The 23278-nt window shown below is 36.3% G+C and overlaps 2 protein-coding genes across 5 annotated transcripts in view; one reads left to right on the top strand and one right to left on the bottom strand.

Moving 5' to 3' along the window:
• Positions 1-460: 460 nt before the first annotated feature.
• On the bottom strand, positions 461-4415 carry JRKL (JRK like). The gene has a single exon (XM_044258259.1). It carries the CDS (start codon positions 3779-3781, stop codon positions 2207-2209), a length of 1575 nt encoding a protein of 524 aa, XP_044114194.1. The 5' UTR covers positions 3782-4415; the 3' UTR covers positions 461-2206.
• Positions 4416-4503: 88 nt separating this feature from the next.
• CCDC82 (coiled-coil domain containing 82) overlaps positions 4504-23278 on the top strand; it is a 31545-nt gene continuing 12770 nt past the window's right edge. For 2 of the 4 annotated variants that reach the window (XM_044258260.1, XM_044258263.1), the window contains exons 1-4: positions 4691-5068; positions 9430-10163; positions 10637-10838; positions 22898-22990. In XM_044258260.1, coding sequence (XP_044114195.1) covers positions 9444-10163; positions 10637-10838; positions 22898-22990 — 1015 coding nt within the window. In that variant the 5' untranslated portion in view covers positions 4691-5068; positions 9430-9443. Of the gene's footprint in view, positions 4588-4690; positions 5069-9429; positions 10164-10636; positions 10839-22897; positions 22991-23278 lie in introns of those variants that run through there. The other 2 variants (XM_044258262.1, XM_044258261.1) reach the window with 2 other exon arrangements.

Genomic DNA, 23278 nt, shown 5'->3' on the forward strand with positions numbered 1-23278 from the left:
AGGGCAGCTGCTGCCACAAGTGTAGAGAGAAGTCAAGTCAAACATCCGTGACAGGCTGGGGGAAGGGTGGCTGGTGGCAGGAAATACATTTCGAAGATTGGAAAGGTTAAGAGGTTAGCCTAGGTTGGATAATACGAGCGTAGGTTTTGGCATCAAGTATCTGGGTTTAAATTCTTACCTGTACCCAACTGATTTTCATCAATTAAAAGGATGAGCTGAGCATCAGTATTTCTACCATAATTTGAGGATTATATAAGTATATTGCTTAGAACATAACATGGCATTCAGTAATTGGCAGCTTTTATATTTATACTCCTGCTTAAGGATAAAAGGGTCCAAAACAGAACTGTAGCCTACTAGAACTGGCAGCTTTTAGAAAAGAGCAAATAGCTATAAATCTAAAAAAAACAAGAGCAGTCTCTCAGAGGCTAGAGAAAAAGTCACAAGATTCACACTCAAGGCCACAAAGCAGTGAACCTTTTACTAGATATTAATATTTAAAACCACACAGCTTAACAGTAATGTTAATTTTACCACTAGGTGGCAATGATACAGCTGAATTTCACTGACAAGATTAATGTTAAAAATTGAGCAAATCCAGACAGAAATTCCAAGAAGCTTTTATACATTTTCATATTAGAAAAATGAAAAATTATTTTATATACAATTAAATTTATAGTAGGATGTATAATTATCTGATTCAATAGATATGTTAATTTGAGGCTTTTTCCTCTGTGCACTGAGGCAATTCATGCAATAACTTTTAAACAGTTCTCATCACAGAAGTCTTTAAAAAAAATGTGGACATACATCATGAAGATAACAGAAATTAGGGAAAGCTTAAAGTCTCTTTAAAGTCTTAGAATTCTAAGAAAGGCACTATAAATACAAAATGCAAAATATTTCAATGAAAAAGTGAAACCTTTAAAAAAATGACCGACAGCATTTTTTAAGGGCCAAAACATGAAATAATATGGAGACCGACAACGCTTTTAAATCATAAATTAAATCAATATTCACATAGGTAAAATCTTTTCAATGTCTTAAATAAACATATTAAATTTCCTAAGCAAATTTATCAAAGTTCTGACTTAAACAGATTCTAGAAGAATACCTTTTTACAAGTGTCAAAAGAGTAAATGATGAAATTCCTTAGTAACTGGCACTTTCCATATTTCTGCTTTCTTCATAAAACAGGTCACAACCTATGGCTTGTTAAAAATAATAATAACTTTATTCTTTTCATTTTTTTCTTTTCATGTCAAACAAAAGAAGGTATGATAAACTTTTTCAAACTATAGACATTTCCAAGTACACAGTAAAAAAAAAGTAACTTTAAATTCCCAAGATTCTTCCCCACATATAAGGTAGGAGCTCATATTATCACATGTAACATTACAAAACCTATACTATAATTATGAATAAATAATTACCCAATTCATAAGACCCAATTAAAACAAGCCTATTTATTCCCCTTGTATAAATAACCTACAGTTCCCCAAATTTTCAACTCACAGTTTTCTACGAATGGATAGATCAGAATCTTTTATGTATCAGCTTTCAGTTTTCTTACTAATTTAATAATCATTTCCTATATATTTATTTCCAGAAAAATCTCCCCCTCTTGCCACCTAAACAAATAAGAGAACATAAGTATGATTTCTAAGTTATTTTTATAATTCATAGATCAGTTTCCTCATTATTGGACTTCACTTTTAATTATTGCAGATCACCCTGAAATCTAAAAGACAGATATTTCTCATTCTGTCAGTGTATACAGATACACAAAACATAACCATTTATGATGTTAATATAAGAAAAGATTACTGTGGCAGCTCTCATAAAACCAAACAACAGATTTCAGGAAAGTGCTGAATCTGTTCACTGTTATCTGTAATTTTCTTTTTTTTTTTTTAGAAAGTTTAGGGAATGCCACTGTAATAGAAGGGATAATCGCAGATCTACAAAAATGAATGCATGTGTATAGGTAATTTATACAGAATCGGCTTCCAATTATCTGCACAAATGAAAAAGAAGACAGAGATGATGCAAAGCACATAATCCTTGAACTACTTCAGACACATTTTTGTATCTACATTTCATAGGGCTGTGACTGAGAATTGAGAACACAAAGAAAATTAAGCCACACTGCAGAGGTTAAGAGTTACAAACACAATTATTGAAACAATGTAACAATAAAATGCCATTATTGACTTGAGGTTGTCATCTTCTGTTTATTTCTGATGGTGGCTCGAAGTTTACGGATCACCAGTTTATCAGGCAGAATCATATCACCTTGTTGTTCTAGATAATCCAATAAATTTTCAGTCCATTGGAGAGCAGCTGCATGATTAATATGTTTCTCTGGAATCAGTTCTATTTCCTCCTCCTCATTTTCACTAGATTCATCTGTCTGGCCTTGTGCTCTTCTGATGATTTCACTGTCAGTTAACACTTGATAGCCTGGCTCAGTACTGTCCACTTCAAGCCATTTTTCGATGTTCTCAGTAGTCACATTTTCCAGTCCTTTGGTATGCTGTAAAATGGTGGCCACAGTGGCCACAGAAACATCTTCTTCATCAAAGTCCAAGCCTTCTTTCTCCTCTATGGTAGGAAGAATCTTCTTCCATGCTCTGCTAATGGTAATTGGCTTTACTAAATTCCATGCCATTGCTATTTCATAAAGTGCATCTAGCAGAGTTAGCTTCTTCCAGAACGATTTCAGGTCATTACCCTCTTCCAAGTTGTTCTGAAGAAGACCCGCACGATAATTTCTCTTCATTGTTGCTATGACTCCCTGATCTGAGGGCTGGATCAATGAAGCCACATTAGGTGGTAAATATTTAGCAAATATTTGGCCATCATCTGACCTAAGGACGTTTTCATTTGGATGTGTTGGTGAATTATCCAACAAGAGCACAGCCTTTTCCTGCAGGCCTTTAGATCTTAAGTATTCTCGAACCTGTGGCACAAAGATCTTATCGAACCACTGTCGGAAAATGGAAAGATCCATCCATGCACCTTTTTGGCTGAAATAAGAGACTGGCAGGTTTGAGGTGTCAGTTGCCTTGAAGGAGCGAGGCTTCTTTGCTTTCCCCACAACACAAAGTTTCAGTTTGTGTAAACCTGTTGCATTGGCACAACACATGATAGTGACTCTCTCTTCAATTGACTTGTGCCCAGAGACAGTGCATTTACCTTTGATCACAGAAGTCCTGGAAGGCAGGCATTTCCAAAAGAGTCCGGTTTCGTCTGCATTGTAGATCTGTTCAGGCTGTAAATTCTCTCGTTCAATAAAGTCTCGAAAGTTGTTACAAAAATCTTCCACAGCAGTCTCATCTCCATTTAATCTTTCGTTTCTAATATTAATCTCTCTAATGCTGTGCCGCTGCTTAAAACGAGTTAACCAACCAGCAGAGGGGTTAAAATCACCATCCATTCCCAAAGCATAAAAGAAGAACTCTGCCCTTTTTGCACAAATCGGTCCAGATATGGGATTCCCTTTTGCCCTTTGCTGGTTGAACCATTCTAGCATTGCTTTGTCCAGTTCCTCATACATGGATGGTTTCATAGATTTCCTCTTGGCCAGAAGACTTGTGGAATCAGAACTGCTTGCATAAGTTATAATTTTTTCCTTATTTTTTCTTATATCCCGAACTGTTGTCTCACCAATTCCATAAATCACTGCCAGTTGTTTGGAAGAACCTCCGTCTTCAAGTTTTTTTATTATATCAAGCTTATCTTTAATAGTTAACACCACTCGCTTCCGTTTCCCTGACATGCTGAGGCTCTGGGGCTCAGGGCCTCACCCCACACTCGCTCTGAAGCAGTCTACAAAATCCTTCCTTCTTTCACACAGACTCGCTTTAACAGTCCTACACACTCAGTCTTTTAGCCTTACCAGGAACCTGGGGGCCCTGACCCTGTCCCCGGATGTGCTTGGCCGGCAAAGAGACAGCAGAGGAAGATGAGAGGGGAAGAAGTTTGAGGGCACAGGCCTTTAACTCAGATGGGCAGCAGAGGAGGCCCCAAGCCACCGCGGATAATCCGGATTACAAACATTTGTTTTATTCCCTCCGTGGCCGCGTTGAAGACTATAACCCCATCGTGACCACAAACCTCCTTCACGCCCTGATGCAGGCTAAACGCCCGTCACTAGCCCCTGCCACACCCCAAACTTACTGCAGAGAGCGGAAGAACCAGGGAGTCGGGGACTAGCCCCCTTCCCCAAGGGAAAGGTTACGTTTGATTTCTTCCCCAGAAGCCAACCCCTTCCACCGCAAGCCACACTTCCCCGCGCTGGGCTTAGCCTGGACAATCCTCCCGGCCCCTCACAGCCCGCCGAGCCCCTCTTCCCACCTCAACTGGAACCAGGACCCGCACCGCTCCCTGACTAACGCGCGGCGACCGCTCCTCCCCCAGCACACGCTCCCGGAAGATGCCCCCTCCCGCTGCCGGCTCCGCCCCTTGCTCCTCCCACAGGCGGGACTTCCCCTAGTTCCCGGAAGGAGGAGGAGCGCCGCCGGTCGGCTGTGGGTACCTGGGGCGGAGGCAAAGGCGGAGGCAGAGGCGGAGGATCTTTGAAAGGTGAGGGCGCGGGGCGGTGCGGGGGCAGCTCGGGGCGGGGACTCGCTCTCGCTCAGGCTGCTAATGGTTTATTAACAGAGCTTGGGAAGCCGCGCCTCCCGGCAGGCGGGAAAGAAAAATTCCCGCGGGCCCTCGGGGTGGGAGGGACGACACCCCTCAACGTCGTTCTCCGCTTGCCTTCCGCTGGGGCTGAGCTGCAGTGGGCGGGGTGCCAGTTTCCTCGGCGGTGGGGAAGTGGGCAGGACTGGTGGGGGGAGCTCGAGTGGTGATTTCGAGGGTTTCTGGCCTTTCCAGACCCTTGTTGGTTTTCTGGGTGCGGAGCTCCTCTGAGCCCTGGGGGTTTGTGTCGTCCCTCGCACGTCATCGTGAAGCTCGGTCTAAGGGTCCGGTTTCCTAGCTACGGTGCCCCTCTTTCCCGGAGGCAGAGTAGCGGACGGGCGGACGTGCTGCGCTGGGTACCTGCGTCCCGCCAAAGAGCCAGGTTTGTTCTCAGGAAAATGACTCCGGTGTTAATTCCCGAGGGGATCCTTCCTCTGCCACTCAACCCTGCTGGATTTAGAGAATCACCTTCAGTGTTCAAGATTTTAATGAATACTGTAGTTGTCCCGGAAGCCAAGCTGGCAGGATGCACTCTCTGCGAAATTGTGGAGCTTGGTTCGTGATTCCAAGTGGGGCACATTGGCTTTCCTCTCTTTATATGTTACCTTCCCATATTCTGTTTCTGTCATGTTGTGCTGTCCTGTTTCCTAGCAATGGAAGAACTGGGGTGAATTTATTCATAGCAATGTGAAAAGAACTTAATCAGAATCATACACTGTAAGTCATGTATTATGCCGTCTTGTTTTGCTGTCCCTAGTGATTTCATCAGACTGTGAGCTCCTTGGGAGCAGAGACTGTATCGTTGATTTCTTCTAGTAACGCCCACAGCTCTGAGCATGTGCTGGCACATAGTGTGTACATTCAATAACCATTTCTTTGATCAATTAAGGCTTACTCTCCAAACTATCATATAAAAGGAAACATCAGGGAGGGGTGTTGTTTTACAAATAGGAATGCACCCCTTCAGTCAAATAATGGCTGGGCTTCCACTGCCCTTCAAACTTTAAAAATGTAAACGGTCACCTGATAGAGCAAATGATTCCTAGAATGCATCTTTTCTTTAGGATGAGTTAACCTCAAAGTCTAAACTAAAGGGTATTTCTTCTGATGAGAAATTCAAGTGGCATCATCAAAGTATCTTTTAGTTATAGAGTTCCTGTGGGTGAGAGAGCAATATGGAATCTTACCTTTAACTTACAGTCTTTGGCGGACAGCATAGCTATGTATGTGCCTTCTATGTGATATCAACTATGAAGCATGAAGATGTAATAGTATTGATCGTCTTCATTTATTTAATGCTTTCTCTATGGAGTCTTTGTTTTTCTCTTTGCCTAAAGGTAAGGTATCATTAAAGAAGCCTGATTAAATTCTCACTTCAAGAAGCTGAGTGTATACTCAGCATATAAAGAAATTACATCCATTCCATGGATTTTTTTTTTTTTTTTGAGTGAATTACAAAGACCAAGAGATGGCTTGTTCATCAACCTACCTTCACCTTCTCATTTATTTCCTCAGGTTCAGTTCACTCACCCTTTCCTTCTGTCATCATTTTTTCCTCCCCAGCTAACATAATAAAAGTATTCACAATTTTAAAAGAGGAGCCAACCATATTTAAATTATGTTCGTTTTCAATGACAGAATTTTTGATGCTATTGATAAAATAGCAGTTTTGAAATAAGAGAGAACTGGAAATTTGGCAGTTGGACATATGAAACTTGATTTATTTTATTTAAACAAAATTTTCTTTTTCAAATATTCAGTACTGCAGTTCCCAAATAAAATTTTTTTTTCTCTCACCAGAGACTGCCTTTTTTGAAATTTTTACTTTTGGTCTCAATGGGGAATGGGAAATCCTTAAGTTTTGTGATCAGTGTCATCAATAAGATGGTAGAGGGAAGTCTCAAATTTTCATCTCTTTTGCACATTCTTTTCTTACCTATTGGATGGGCGATTTCCAGAAGTGTCTGGCCAACTCATGTGCACTGAAATTGTTACATAATATTTTTAAAAAATTATGTTTGTAAACTAAACTATTTTGATGATTATTTTATGAAACTAAAGTTTAGCATGAATAAAAGATAAAATATTGACTTTTTAGAGGCATGATTTTTTACTACCTTGTATAAATATAATATTGGCAGCAGTCATTGTGTAGGACTGGACGGGGAATCATGAGACCTGGTTTCTAATCCCTGCTCTGTCACTAACAAGCTGTGTGATCTTCGGTAAGTCATTTAAACTCTATGTTGTTGGCTTTGATATTTATAAATGAAGGTAGAGAGTATCCTCCTCCTAGGATCATTGTCAGGATTTAAAAACAGATAGGAAAATGTAGTGAAAAATTCTGTACATACAGGATTTTTAATAGCTTAACCATGTGCAGTGATTGGTATTTTTATAGCGTCACATTCTTACTCATTCTACCATTGTTACAGGGGTTACCTATTGATATGATAAATAACTGTGTTTTGACATGATATAGCTATGTGAGATAGTGATCTAGTGTGCATGAATTTGAGTACTAATAAAATCATCTTTCATTTAATGTTCCTAATGTTCACACTTGCCTTAGTGTATCTACTGAAGTCATATTTGTCATTTGTTTTCATAAATGTTTTTTCATTATTTCTCCCAATTCAGACAGACTCATTAGGAAGACATTACAGTATAAGGTACATGCACAGTTTGTGCAAATTTAACTGTGCTCAAAAAGTACTTGTACTATATGGCTTCACAATATAAACTGCCTAGTTTATCTGGTGCTTAATTTAAAACAAAACAAAACAAAAAACAACAGTAATCTATTTAAAACCTGAAGAAGAAATGGGTGGACCTACTGTGAAGCAGTATGATTCATAAAGAACTTACTTTAAAGAGTAATAAAGAGATTTTTTTAAAGGTAACTTTGACCACAATTCTCATCTTTGCTGATTTTAATATAAGCCTTCTGTAATATGCAACCCAAGTGTAATTTCAAGTAACAGAATACTTTGTTGACTAGGATTTGTTAGATTGCTATTATATTGCTCAGTAGATCTCTTAGCATTTACTGTCATAAGGTCACACTTCAGCCAACACTATAAAGAAAATTTCTTTTAATTAATCTTAGCAACCATTATTCTATCATTGTAGAAACTGTCATATTGCTTTTAAACATAACAGAATTTGTACAATTAAATGAAGGGTGTATTTCCCACTCCCACCTACCCAAAAAAAGGAATTATCTTGGAAAGCTATAAACTTGATTCAGTGAACTGCCATTGCTCAAAAAAATTTGGCATTTTATTTTTGGATTACCTTCACAGTTCACTCACCCTTTCCTTCTGTCATCATTCTTTCCTCCCCAGCACATTTAAAAAATATCTGTAATGGTAATTAATATTCATCTTTTGAAATTAGATTTCATTTTTAGAAGCTGTTAACAGTTCCTAAACTAAGACAAGTCAATAATATAGGTATTTAAGCCACTCTTTGGGATAAAAAAAAATGGAGTGGGGTTATTTTCATATTTTTATGTATTTTTTAATACTATGTTTTATAGAAAATGTCCAAGGATATTCTGTGCCATGGTGCAAATATCAGAATAATTAGCCTCATAAGGTGATTTCTTTGAAGGAGATAACACTCAATAGAATATATAAGTTCTTATATATATAAGGTCAGTCTCATTACATTATGATCATATGTCTGTATTCCTTAGCAACTACAAAAGACATGTTACTGTTCTTCTGGTTATCTTACTTGTCTCTAATTGTTCCTTGTTATATATTTGTGATAATTTTAATGGAGGTCGGCCTTTTCTGAATCAGAAACTTAGCAGTATTTGTTTTCCTTCCCAGTATCATACTCTGCTTCACCATGAAACTTTTTTTTCACCAAATTTTGGATTGTTAATAAGTTTTCTGTTGGATTTTATCTTTTACTTTGAGTGGTTTGAAGCCATTGCCGTTTTTATTAAGATATATAGAAGCTGCAGTTTTACTGAATAGGTGATCTCTTAATTTTGCAATGCTATCTTTTGTCAGCTACTACTTTATAACTTTCTTCATATAAATTGATCCTTTGTGTTACAATTCATATCATTTCTCCGTTCAGGATACTTTACCTAAGGATGAATGATTATGGTAATCCCACCTTATTTTTCTATACTTATCTCTTTTTTCCCAGCATAAAGCCTTTCTTCACACTTTTTTGGTCACACTTACTTACTTAACATACCATGTTCTCTCTCAGTGCAACAGCTTGACCTTACCATTTACCTGCCTGAAAACCTTTTGTCTGTCGTTGTTTTTGTTGAAATATAGCCAGCCCTTTAGAATTCTATCAGATCATATTTGTTCAATCAAATCTTCAGTGAAGCAGTTGCTATACTGTTCTTCCTGCATCTTTATAATTTTATTGCAGTTATTTTTATCTCTTATTTTGTACTATTTTTCTTAAGATATGCTTATGTGTTCTACCCATGGATAATAATCTGGAGAACAACTGGACCATTATTTTTCTATGTATTTCTTTCAGGACAAAATATAGCATAATTCAGAATAAGTTCATGCAATTGTTTCGTAAATGTTCAGTGAATTATTTGTTGAATAACTATTCTGCCATCTTCACTCGGATATTTTATGTGATTTTTTACCTTTTTGAACCATTTTATAACACCAAATAAATATAGTTTGTATCATAAATACATTCTTTTTGAAATCTGGTTATCATTATTATATTCCTAATAACTTTATTTTGTAGAAGCATAAGTGAAAATGGTACATGTTAGAAGACACGAAACAAGGAAAAATTCTAAAACTCAAGAGCGTGAGCAGAAATCTCGAGTTGATTGGAGGCGGACTAAAAGAAGTAGCATCTCACAGTTACTTGATAGCGACGAAGAGCTTGACAGTGACGAAGAGTTTGACAGCGACGAAGAGCTTGACAGTGATGAAGAGCTTGACAGTAATGAAGATCATGATGGTAACAAGGGGTTTGATAGTAATAAAAAGCTGGAAAATGAAAGAGAACCTAGACTGATTAATGTTGAAAGTGATGGTAGTAATTGTGAGCACCTCGTGAACACTGGCAACAGTTCAACGTATGAAGAAGAAAAGAACAAAAACAAACATAGAAATACTGACTTACTAGATCATGAAAAGCATTCAAATCAAGAGGAGGAGGATCTCAACAAACACCCCGGACAAATACTAGAAGAGGACTTAGACGAAGAACATATCAAGCGAGGGAAGAGAAAAAGGATCTCCTCTGTTATGTATGACAGTGATGAGAGTGATGATAGTGATATCCTAGTTAGAAAAGTAGGTGTTAAGCGTCCACGTAGAGTGGTTGAAGATGAATGTTCTTCAGTCGAGATGGAGCAAAAAAAGCCTGAACAAACTTTAGCTGCAAGAAAGAGAGAACAACTCCAGAAACTGAAAGAACTCTCAAAACAAAGATCTCGTCAGAGACGCAATAGTAGTAGAGATTTTGAGGTGTGTTATATTTTATTGGTTTTGTTACTGTTCTTAAATTTTTCCTTAAAGTATTTAATTTTTATAAAAATCAAAGTGTTGAGTCTGTTCTATTTCTCAGTTCTTGAATTTAATTTTTCAATCAAGTATCCTTCAACATGTTTTCACTGTTGTGTCTAATATATTGTTTTACCATGAGCCTCAGTTTATCACTCTTTTAAAATTGAAAGACTGTCTAATATGGTCTTTCTCTTTTTAACTTATAATCTTAATATCCACTTTAAACAATTTATATCATTTACCAAGGTATATCATCTTCTTCCTAATCCAAAACGTTCAACATTTAATACGACAAGACTTTCTTTTAATCTTACAATATGAAGTTAATTTCCATGGATCATTCTTTTGATTTCAGATTTAATCTTTTAATTTAATATCCATACTTATAATTTAAAGGTACAAATTTACTGAAGGATATGTTTTAATTTAATTAGGACCCTGAAAAGGAATCCTGCCCAAGCAGTGATGAAAATGATGATGAGGAGGAGGAAGATGATTATGAATATGAAGATGGAGATGATTATATTATTGATGACTTTGTAGTTCAAGATGAGGAGGGTGATGAAGAGAATAAAAGCCAGCGAGGAGAAAAATTGACTACATCACAACTGAAATTAGTAAAACAGAATTCTCTTTGTAAGTCAATATCAAGAAAATGTTTTACGACTTGCTCTAATCATGATATATCAAATATCAAATCAGCCTTTTACTATCATGTTCTAAGTCACTGATTAGAAACTATGTTTTTATTTTTAGGTAATTTTGTCACTCTGAGAATAGTCTATTCTAGTATTCTAGTTAGTTTCAGGAACCCTTTATACTCCAAAGTTATTGAGGACCCCAAAGAGCTTTTGTTTTTATGGGTTATATCTAAGAACATATATCACTGTAGAAATACAAAACAGAGAAATTTAAAATACATTTATTAACTAAGACTTAAACTAACATTAATAAGCTTGTTACATGTTAACATAAGTAACATTTTTATTAAAAAATAAGAATGGCATTGTTTTACATTTTAAAATAGTTGTATTTAATATATAGCTTAATAGAAGGCAGCTAGATTCTGATACCTGCTTTTGCATTCAGTGTACTTTGATGTTTTACTTGAAGTAAATGAGAACAGTTTTACTTCACACAGGTAGCTGGAAAAGGGAAAAAGATTTTAAAAGTATCTTCAAAATAATGTGGGTATTCTTTTTGTCACTACACCACAATTCAAATGATTGTCTCTGAAAGTTAGTTGCAGTATGGAATCGGAAACCATACAAATGAGTTTTTAGTACTTACTTACATTGCATTCCATTAATTTGTCTTGCAGTTTGAATGGATCTTTTACCTATACATGACTTTGTAACATCATGCATTAGTCATTTGGAAAATTCTGGTTCACTGGATTATGTAGATCTTCCAAATATTGACACATTTCTTTATATAATATTTTCAAAATCACATTTGTTGATTTTACCCCCAACCTAAAAAAAATTTTTTTTTAGGTATGGGGAAGCTGTCAAGCTCACAGTAGTAGCAGAAACAAGTTTTCTAAAATTCTGATTTCTACTTAAAAATCTGTTTTTTTAATCTTTTTTTAAAATCTGCTTTTAATTTTTTTTTAATCTTTGGCAAGAGATACTGTGAGTTCTTGAAATCACAGGTTTGCTCTTTTTTGAGAAAATTGACAAATACATGTATATCCATTGTCAGTCTTTCTTTTTATCTTCCTTCCTTCCTCCCTCCCTCTTTCTGTTTTTCTTGCTTGCTTGCTTGCTTGCTTGCTTCTTTCTCTTTACATAAGTAGGTAAACTCTGCACCCAATGTGGCACTTGAACTCACAACCCTGATATCATGAGTCACATGCTTGTGGGCCTGAGTGGCACAGTTGGTTAAGTATCCTGAGTCTTGGTTTCTCAGCTCAGTGATCTCAGGGTCCTGAGATTGAGCCCTACATTGGGGTCTGCCCTCAGCACAGAGTCCACTTAAGATTCTCTTTCCCTCTTGTTCCTGCTCTCTCTCTCTCTTTTTCTCTCTAAAATAAATAATTTAAAAAAAAAAAAAAAAAGTTGCATGCTCTACCAACTGAGCCAGCCAGGTGCCCCTGTCAGTTGTTCTTTCAAGTAAATGTGGCGTCTCGTGATAAATGAGGCTTTGTCAGCTCCCAACTCAGTATTTCCTCAAAGTATGATTGGTCATACTATGATGCCACCTAGGTACTTTATGCATATTTCTCATTTCATCTCATTGAATACTTAAAGGATGTATGTTCAGGATTTAATAAAATTAATATTTTTTACTACTTCATCAAGGACATTTTTTTTCCAATTTATTTATTTTCAGAAAAACAGTATTCATTATTTTTTCACCACACCCAGTGCTCCATGCAAGCTGTGCCCTCTATAATACCCACCACCTGGTACCCCAACCTCCCACCCCCCCCCGCCACTTCAAACCCCTCAGATTGTTTTTCAGAGTCCATAGTCTCTCATGGTTCATCTCCCCTTCCAATTTACCCAAAAGCACATACCCTCCCCAATGTCCATAATCATCAAGGACATTCTTAGTGAAAGTAGCTTTTTACTGAATATATAACAATGATGACTACAGTGATTACTAGTGGTTCGGTGCCACTGCCATGATTCATGTTATCCAGCTGTTGTACCAACATTGGAAATGTCAACATGGTAAGAACAGCATGATTATCACAGTGTTACTATTTTGACCTCATAGATCCCCTTGAATGAACTTGGGAACTTATAGGTGTCCACAGACCACAGTTTGAGACCCTGACATTTTGGGATATCTTAAATATTTTTCTAATCCCTATAATTGTGTACAAGTTCAAAGATTGTTTTTATGATGTTTTACATCTCTGGTAGAAATAGGGTATTAAGTGAATACATTGTTTTAATTTTTTTCTTCAAGAATGGGTTCTTTCCAGTTTTTTAAATGACCGTATTTACTAAAATTATGTGTAACATGGTTCAATGTCAATCTCATGATTTATAATAAAATAGTATATTAAGATATGAATTAAATTTCAAGAAATTTATCAGTTATAGAGATGCCAGTGATAAGCATCTATATTTCAAAAGTCAGTGATTACTTTCCTTATTTTTCATTTGTTTGCCTACCACCTAGACACAGAAATTTTAGGGAAACTCAATTAGGACATATCCCATCATTCTGGTTATAATATCTAGAATGTGATAGAACATTTTCTCAGTAATACCTACTCCTGCCTATTCCTGCTAATTAATGAAAATTAAAGTTCATTACTTCTCTATCCTACATCTCTATGCTTTCTTTTGTTTTTTTTTAAGAGACAATTTTAGTTTTACTAAAGAGTAGAAAGTACAGAGAGTTCCTACATAACCCCTCTCACACACAGTTTCCCTATAATTAACATTTTGCATTAGTTTGGTACATATGGTAAGACTGATGAGCCAATATTGATAAAGTATTAGCTACAGTTCATATTTCATCTCAGGGCTCACTGTGTTGTACATTCTGTGGGTTTTGACAAATATATAATGTTCCATCATTACAATATCATACAGAATAGTTTCACTGTCCTCAGATCCTCCTGTGCTCTACCTATTCATTTCTCCCACCCTCCACTGAACTCCAGGGCAACCACTGATCTTTTTAATGTCTCCACAGTTTACCCTTGATAGAATGTTTTATAGCTGGAATTACACAGGATGTAGCATTTTCAGACTGAACTTTTTCACTTATAACATGCATTTAAGTTTCTACCATGTCTAAATGTGGCATGATAGATTATTTCTTTTTATCATTGAAAAAAAATTTCATTGTATGGATGTACCACAATTTGTTTATTCATTCACCTGCTGAAGGACATGTTGGTTGCTTCCAAATTTTGGCAATTATGAATAAAGCTGCTATAAATATTTGTATGCAGATTTTCTATGGATACAAGTTTTCAACTCATTCAGGTAAATATCAAGGAACTCTGTGCTTTACTTCTACTTTTGAGCGTCTCTGCCTGAGAGAGAGAAGAATCTCTTCTTATGCAATACATTTTACCTTGTGTGTTTGTAATTACAACTAATTCTGGCCTTATCCTTATAAATTGTCTTTTCTCAACTTGTAACCATATTCATGCCTTTACTCCCTTGAGTTGTATGTTTCATTAACCACTATTCAAAATTGTATCCTTTGTTCCAGTTTCCTATTACCTCTACAAAGCATTGTTGGGCTCTTGCACCCATCAATCCAGTGAAATTTTTCTCACTAAAGTTAGTGATTACTTCCTAGTTGCCAAAATGCTTTCCAGTTCTTATTAATGTGGTATTGTTAATGTGCTTTGCCACAAGCAATTGATCACTCTCCCTTTTAGAAAGTTCTCTTTTTAGCTTCCATGGTACCATCTTGTCTTCCCCTTTATAATACTGCTTTCCTCTTTTTCCACTTGCCATGTAAATATTAATGTTTCTAAAGGTCATCTTCAAACTCCCTTGCTTGTGTTTCAGGCAGTCTCTTCCCCATAACTTTAGCCCAGTGTATGGACAAAAATTGCCAAACTTTTATTTCCAGCACAGGTTTTCTCCAAAGCCTAAGTCATAATTTTTCATCTTATTGAACATTTTCATCAGGGTATCTTTCAGACACCTCAGACTCATTATGTGTAAAACTAAATTATTGAGCGTTAACATAAAGGAGCTTTGGGGTGGTGTAGAACTATTGGGTTTTTTTTTGTTTGTTTCTTTGGTTTGTTTTTTTGTTGTTGTTGTCATGGTGGTTACAGAACTTATGCATTAGCCCTAGAATTGTACACTAAAAAGAGTGAAATTTATGGTATGTGGAAAAAAACTCAATAAAAAGGACCAAATAAATGGGCATTCCCACTTCCAAAAAATAACCTCAATGGTTAATCCACTTCACTTCTTTTTGCATTTTTCACACCATTTAAAGTTGATAATAATGTATTGGATAATGTATAGGAACTCATTGTTAGTTGGATGGATGGGTGATTAAGTTAAATGTATTGGCTAAAGGCTCTTGGATCTATACTTCAAGACAGAGAAATGTTAGATGTGATCAGACTTCTTAAAACATCAGAGGAAAACAACCCCACACATTTTAGAGTGATACTGTATGACTTGTTTTTTTTTTTTTTTTAAAGATTTTATTTATTTATTTGACAGAGAGAAATCACAAGTAGACGGAGAGGCAGGCAGAGAGAGAGAGGGAAGCAGGCTCCCTGCTGAGCAGAGAGCCTGATGCGGGACTCGATCCCAGGACCCTGAGATCATGACCTGAGCCGAAGGCAGCGGCTTAACCCACTGAGCCACCCAGGCGCCCGACTTGTTTTTAATACTTATCAATATTTATGCCATTTATGAATATAATAAATACAAATAAATACAATTAAGTATAGGCAGTTTCCAGTTCATCAGGGATTATGTTCTAAAAGTCACTGAAGGTAATAATTATACTTTAAAAATATATTTTCTCATTAAATTAATAACTTATGTGATGAATAGTAAACATTACACTATTGCTGGCTTAGGCTATAATTAGGCTAATATTCCCAGATTCATTCTCTTCCCAATCTCTATAACAACACTGACAACATATGATCACAATTTGGGAGAAACATTTCTAATTCCAGATTCACTTCTCATGTGAGAATCAATGAGTGGCCAATTCAATGTTACCTTTTTGAAGAGAACAGTTCTACTAATAGGAAGACATTTTATCACTTACTCATCTGCCATTTGGCTCTGAGAGATGTATCTGTAACACTTCAGAATAGCTTCCTCTTCCACTATACCTTTGAAGAAGTTGAAGACAATCATGGTCTTTTTTCTTTCTCATAAATCCCTGTATTTCTCTAAATTTATTTTGAGACTGTAGCTCCCTGAAAAGATGATAAAAAGTAGAGGGATAGACTAGCAGTGGTCCACTGTATTCTAGACCTATAATGTTCACATGCTAATAATATTATACACAGATAGATAGGAATAACCTCCAGATTTGTGGATACTGAAGATTATATTGTTTTTCCAGTACTCTATCATATGTTCAAAGTGAAAGAGAAGGAAATATAAACAGAAGAGTACATCTAAGTCTACAAGTGCCTTACTAGATAAATACTTGCTAGCATGCTGGAAATTAGACTAAAAGAAACATGAACTTAGTCTCCACCTAGCAGTTAAAGAGAATAATTCTATCAACATAACACAGAGTGTGCCTAACAGTCTTGCAACCATTCACATTAAATAATTAAATTCTAGAATTTTCCCCTTCTTGTAGGATGAATAAAAAGTACCAATGAAATCATATTGTAGCACAAGGGAAAGGTAAGGTAACATTGCCCTGAAGACTTAGGAAGAAAATGCCTGTGAAAACTGTTTCATTAAAGGAAACAGAAGAAAATTGTATAAAGCATTTGTTTTACAATCTGTGAAAAGGAAATAGGAAGTTGTAAGGAAAGAACAACTTGAGGGGAAATAGAGCTACCTAAAATAAGGATAAGTTGCTAGAAAAATTAAAAGTATAAAGTCAGAAATGAAATCTATACTGAAAGATATAAACAACAGAATTAACAGTACAGAAAATCTCATCAGTGATACATAGGTTAAACCCAAGAAGTACTTCTAGCATAGAGAAAATAAAAACAGTTCCAAAGGAGAAAATAATACATAAAGGAATAGAAATGATCCTATTTCACAAATTTCAGGGGAGAAAATACAGAACAAATGAAAATCTAAAGGAAGAAAATTCTATAGCTTTAGTGGGAAATGTAAAAAGATTTGAATGCACTAAGAGACATAGCATGTTTTTGGAACATGGGAAAATGTGAATTCAGAGGTGTGATAAAAGAAAATATTGTTGAGTTGCTGGACACATGTATTTATGCAAGTTAAGGAGGCTTACATCCTAGTAAGTGAATGAAAATAGATTTGCAAATAGACATGAAGGAAATGCTTTCAATTACAAGAATGAAGAAAAAGTTATCTAGGCATCTTTTTTAGAATTATAAAAATGGTTTAATACAGGGGTGCCTGGCTGGCTGGCTCAGTCAATTAGGCGGTCAACTCTTAATTTTGGCTCGGGTCATGATCTCAGGGTTTTGAGATTAAGCCCTGTGTCAGCCTCACACTCAGCATGGAGTCAGCCTGAGATTCTCTCTCTCTCTCTCCCTCTGTCCTTCCCCTCATTCACACTTATTCTATTTCTCTCAAAAAAAATCTTTTTAAAAAATGGTTTAATAGGGGCACCTGGGTGGCTCAGTGGGTTAAGCCTCTGCCTTCGGCTCAGGTCGTGATCCCAGGGTCCTGGGATCAAGCCCCACATCAGGCTCTCTGCTCAGCAGGGAGTCTGCTTCCCTTCCTCTCTCTCTGCCTTCCTCTCTCTCTGCCTGCCTCTCAGCCTACTTGTGATCTCTCTCTGTAGTGGTGATGCAACATGGGGGCTTAAGTGGGTAGGAGAAGAATCCATGAAACAAGATGGGATAGGGAGGGAGACAAACCATAAGTGATTCTTAATCTCACGAAACAAACTGTGGGTTGCTGGGGGGAGGGGGGTTGGGAGAAGGGGGGAAGGTTATGGACATTGGGGAGGGTATGTGCTTTTGGGTAAATTGGAAGGGGAGATGAACCATGAGAGACTATGGACTCTGAAAAACAGTCTGAGGGGTTTGAAGTGGTGGGGGGGTGGGAGGTTGGGGTACCAGGTGGTGGGTATTATAGAGGGCACAGCTTGCATGGAGCACTGGGTGTGGTGAAAAAATAACGAATACTGTTTTTCTGAAAATAAATAAATTGGAAAAAAAAAAGTTTTAAGAAACCAAAAAAAAAAAAAAAAAGTTTAAAAATGGTTTAATATATTATTTCCATTAGTATGTCAAAAGATAAAAAAATCATGTCATAATTTTAATAGATTTGATTAAATCTATTTCTATTTCTATCAAAAAGCATTTGATAAAATTCAATGCCCATATTTAGTTTAAAAGCAAAAATAAGTCTTAAAAAATTAGTAATATGAGTATTTGTCCTTTACAAAACAAAGAATATTTAAAACAATATATACTGCTAATGAAGCACTAGAGATACAGGGATGCCTGGGGTAGCTCAGCCAGTTGAGTATCTGACTCTTGGTTTCAACTCAGGTCATGTTCTCAGGGGTCGTGGGATCAAGCCCCATGTGAAGGCCTGTGTTGGTCTCTGCACTGAGCAAGGAGTCAGCTTGAAGATGCTTTGCCTCTGCACACTCTCTCCCCCTCACTTTTTTTTCTTTCTCTAAAATAAAATAAATTTATTTTTAAAAAGAACAAGACAGGGGCACTTGGGTGGCTCAGTGGGTTAAGCCTCTGCTTTCTGCTCAGGTCATGATCTCAGGGTCCTGGGATCGAGCCCTGCATTGGATGCTCTGCTCAGCGGGGAGCCCCCCCCCCCCGCCCTGCCTGCCTCTCTGCCTACTTGTGATCTTTCTGTCAAATAAATAAATAAAATCTTAAAAGAAAAAAAAGAACAAGACAAAAATTTTCTACTTTTTTCTAGATGTTTCAAACAATATAATGAAAAAAGTAAAAACTATTAACTATTGAAAAGGAAAAGGCATTATTTGAACATAATACAATTCTCTCTATATATATTACATAGCTTATGGGTGTGTGTATATATATATACACACACAACCTATTACTTTCTGACTCATTTAACCAGGGATACAAACTTAAGAGAAAGCATATGAATAGATTGAGAACAGAAGTTGAGGCATCATACATTTCCATAGTTTTCTTAGTTCTTTTTTTTCCTGTTAAGAGTAGAGAAAGAACCCAATTTCTTGCTCTTGCTCTGCTTATATATACTACCTTCATACCTGCATTTCAAAAGAAAGTATACCAACACTCTATGTGTTTCTAAGAAAATATTTACATTCTCTTGGTTCTTGAAATAAACTTAGCACTAGCAAGACCACATCCTTCTCAGGGTTGGGGGAGAAAGCAGTCACTGCCCAGGAATTCTCAAACAGTGTCCCCCTCTATCCAGCTCTGTGATGTGCTAGGAAGTTCATTTTCTGCACATATATAAGAGAATCTATTGGGAATTTGCAAAGGATCTCAGAAAGATGACCAGATTCATAATGAATATGTAAAATAGTTTTCTTTATGCTATCAATAATTATTTAGAAGATAAAATGAAGGACAAGTCCATCTATAATAGCAGACAAAATAAAGTTCCTAGGCCTAATCTTGGGAAGAAAAGCATGACTTTATAGGTACAACAATGAACTTTACTGTGAAATAGCAAAGGAAACATGAATGAAAGAGACACTGCATGTCCAGAAGTTTCTGAAAAGATAAATAGTGCAAGAAATTATTTCTTTGGAAATTAGTCCTTTTTTTCGGGGGCGGGGGACCACAGGGAGAGGGAGAGAGAAAATCTTAAGCAGTCTCCATGCCCAGCTCAGTCTGATGGCTTGGCTCAGTCTCACAACCCTGAGATCACAACTTGAGCCAAAATCAAGAATCTGACACTTAACCAACTGAGTCATCCCGGAGCCTCTGAAATCAACTTTTTGATTCAACTTTGCAAAACAGTGCTAAAGCTCATTTGGGAAAAAATGTATGAGAATAAATAAAACTAGACAACAAACAGTAAATCAGAAGGACTTACCCCACCAGATATAAAAAGTTAACATTTCTGTAAGTAAAGCAGTGTAGTACTGGCATGAATATGACAGGTACACATTAAGATCATTAGGAAAGGCAAATTAAGATCATTAAGAAAGTTACACGGTGCTGAAACAAAATCAGCATATATGATAAAAGATGCATGGAAAATAAACAGAATGTCTAAACTACCCTATGACTGAGTATGAGGAAATTGACTACCTTGGAAAAATCAAGTTATGCATAAATACAAATATTATTGATTTTCTCCTGTATTCTTTTGCGGTTTTTTTTTTATGATCATAGAAGAAAAATTTGAATGATATTCCTAGGATGTTTCACAGAAGCTCATCCAATATAGGGATCTGAACACTGAAAAAAGCTCTGGAGGTCTAACCTTTAATCCTGATTCTTCCTCTATCTAGTTGTTCTTAGGTAAGTTCTTTCATCACTGGGTCATTTCTGAAAATTCTAAAATGAGATATTTGAGGGGTTCCAGAATGGCTTGGTCAATTAAGTATCTGACTCTTGATTTCTGTTCAGGTTATGATCTCAGGGTTGTGAGATCACGCCCCACATCGGGCTCCATGCTGAGCGTGGAGCTTGCTTAAGATTCTCTCTCTCTCTCTCCCTCCCACCACCCCTCTCGAAAAATAAAATAAAATAAAAAATAAAAAATGAAATGAGAGATTTGAATTATTTTCTCCATTTTCCCATCCAAGTTTTTAAATTATATGTTCTGAACTATGTTATCAAACCTAACTACCATGCAGAACAACATCTACTTGGGAGATAGTAGCATGAAATCTGGGGTCACATTGTTTGGGTTCCAGCACTGATTTCAATACTTACTAGCTGCGTGAACTTGGGGAAAAATTTCATCCTCTTTGTATTTATTTCTTAGCTAATAATAAACTGAAGGTATTGATAGTACTTCATAGTCTTATATTGAGAAAGAAAGCAATTCATGTAAGTACATGAAACAATGCCTGGCATATACATGCTCAATAGAATATATTTTTTCAAGCTGAGATGCCAGGAGCTTAATTCTCCACCATCCATCTATCCACTCAGGCCAAATCTGGATAGATAGCCCATCTATCCACTCAGGCCAGATCCACCAAATCTGAGGCCTTCCTGACTCTTTTGAAGGAGATTCTGATAGGCATTGGTAGGAAAGAGATTCTGTGGATAGGCAAAAATTCTCCAGATGATTCTGATCCTCTCTGCCTTTTCCTTTTACTCCCAATTCTAAAGAAATACCATCAAGGTCTTTAAAATGGAAAAACAGGGGCACCTGGGTGGCTCAGTGGATTAAAGCCTCTGCCTTTGGTTCAGGTCATGATCCCAGGGTCCTGAGGTCGAGCCCTGCATCAAGCCCTGCATCGGGCTCTGTGCTCAGCGGGGAACCTGCTTCCCCCTCTCTCTGTCTCTGCCTGCCTCTCTGCCTACTTGTGATCTCTGTCTGCCAAATAAATAAAATCTTTTTATAAAATAAAATAAAATAGAACAACAGTTCCCAAACTCTACAACAGGTGAGTAAGGTTGAACTTTAGCACATTCAAAGACTGATAAAATCAGTGTGATAAAAAAATTGTATTTCAATATATTTGATAGTTACACTTGGGAGCACAGGGGATGAATTTCATGCTTTATTCCCCTCAACATGTTTGTTAATATTCCCAGAACATTTTTACCTTAATATAGTTTGGGAAGTGCTAGAGAGTTTACATGCAGTTTAACACTGACAAATTAAAACATGTACCAATACTATATTATATCCAGAGGTTGATGAAAATCTAACCTAATCTAATCTAAATTGAATGCTAATTGAAGTATTATTTCATTTTCCAACTACATTCTACTGATTTAAAAAAAATACTCATAACTGGCTGTGATCAGTTCTTTTGTAATTTACTCTTGACCATAGGCACTCTAAAGTCTAAGGGCCATGGTACAAATTGTCTGCTATTGGCTAATGTCATTTAATGTTATTACTGCTTTATTTTGTCCACATTAGTACTATAATAACATGCTTTCTTTAAAAAAGATTGCATACTAAATATTTTTCCTGAAACTTAAAGAGTTATACAGCCCTTTTAGTAGAAAATATAAGGAAAAACATTTCATATTAAAATTCATCTTTGTTTTATTTCAGTGAAAGCAACATCAAAATTCACTCATAAATGCTAAAATAGGTCTTATTTTGCTTAAATTTCTCACCAAGCATCATCCATTTTTCCTGAAATGCTCAGGTTGTCCCTAATATTTTTATAGGTGCCCAGATCAGAGCAAATGTTCTGTGGTGACAATTTGGATCAAGGAAGAGGTTGTATTTGATAGAGAATATTTCTACAACCATAATAAACATTGACCCAAGAGCAATGGGAAATAGTTGGGACTTTCTCTCTTACTATTGCATGTCCCATCACAACAGATGATTCCACAGACTACAGTGAGTTAGTGAGATGGTAGTCTGATGTATCTGGTATGAGAACGAGAAGATAGAACTTTTCTAAACTGATAGGTCAAATCCTAAATCTGGAGCAGCAGAAAGGGAAATGGAATTTTTATAGCCATTGGGATTTTGGGTAGGGTAGTAATTTCTTGGGCAATTTCATATGTACCTTGTTTCAGAGAGAAGGAAAGACAGGAGTATGAGGTACATATTGAACATTCTCATATAAAAGTGTTCTCTCTTGCTCTCTCACTGTAATTGTTAAGTTGATAATTAAACTTAAGTCTACAGGGGTTATTTGAGGGGTTTTTTTTTGCAACATATCTCTTAATATTTTCTGAATAGTTTTCCCTTTATAAGTTTGGAAACTGAAGATTATTTGAAATAACAACTTGAAATTTTGGATTAGAAGCAAGTAAATCTGGAAAATGGATATTTGCTCAGTGACCAAGACAAGTCACCAAGGCAGCTATAAAATTAGGATAATGAAGTGAATTCTCCTACTCATAGTATTAATTTCTTAGAGAAAGGAGCCCATTTTATTCAGGGAATTGTTTTATCTACTATATTCTAATATGTATTTAAAATTAATTTCAGATTCTTTTAGTGACCACTATACTCACTTTGAAAGAGTTGTGAAGGCTCTTCTGATCAATGCTTTAGATGAATCTTTTCTGGGAACATTGTATGGTAAGTTAATACAAATGGAACAATCAGAGTTTTTTTTTTCTTTTTCCAATTTTTTAACACCCTACTAATGTAATATAAGATAAGATAAGATATATACTTAAGCAAAACCAAGAGACCCATTTTAAGGCCCTCCAATTTTCCCCTCTAGGATCAGCTACACCAGAAGCCCATTCACATCAAAAACTTTACTGTTTATTATTTATGATATGTGGAAAGTACAAAAGAAATATGTCATGTTCCCCTGCCTTTAGAGAGTATACAGTGAATATGAGGATGTAGGACATAGAC

The sequence above is a fragment of the Neovison vison genome, chromosome 7 (assembly GCF_020171115.1).
Source record: "Neovison vison isolate M4711 chromosome 7, ASM_NN_V1, whole genome shotgun sequence".
Lineage (NCBI taxonomy): Eukaryota > Metazoa > Chordata > Mammalia > Carnivora > Mustelidae > Neogale > Neogale vison.

What these genes read in the sequence shown, in the direction of transcription:
- JRKL (XM_044258259.1), bottom strand. Translation starts at nt 3,781, where the DNA reads ATGTCAGGGAAACGGAAGCGAGTGGTGTTAACTATTAAAGATAAGCTT.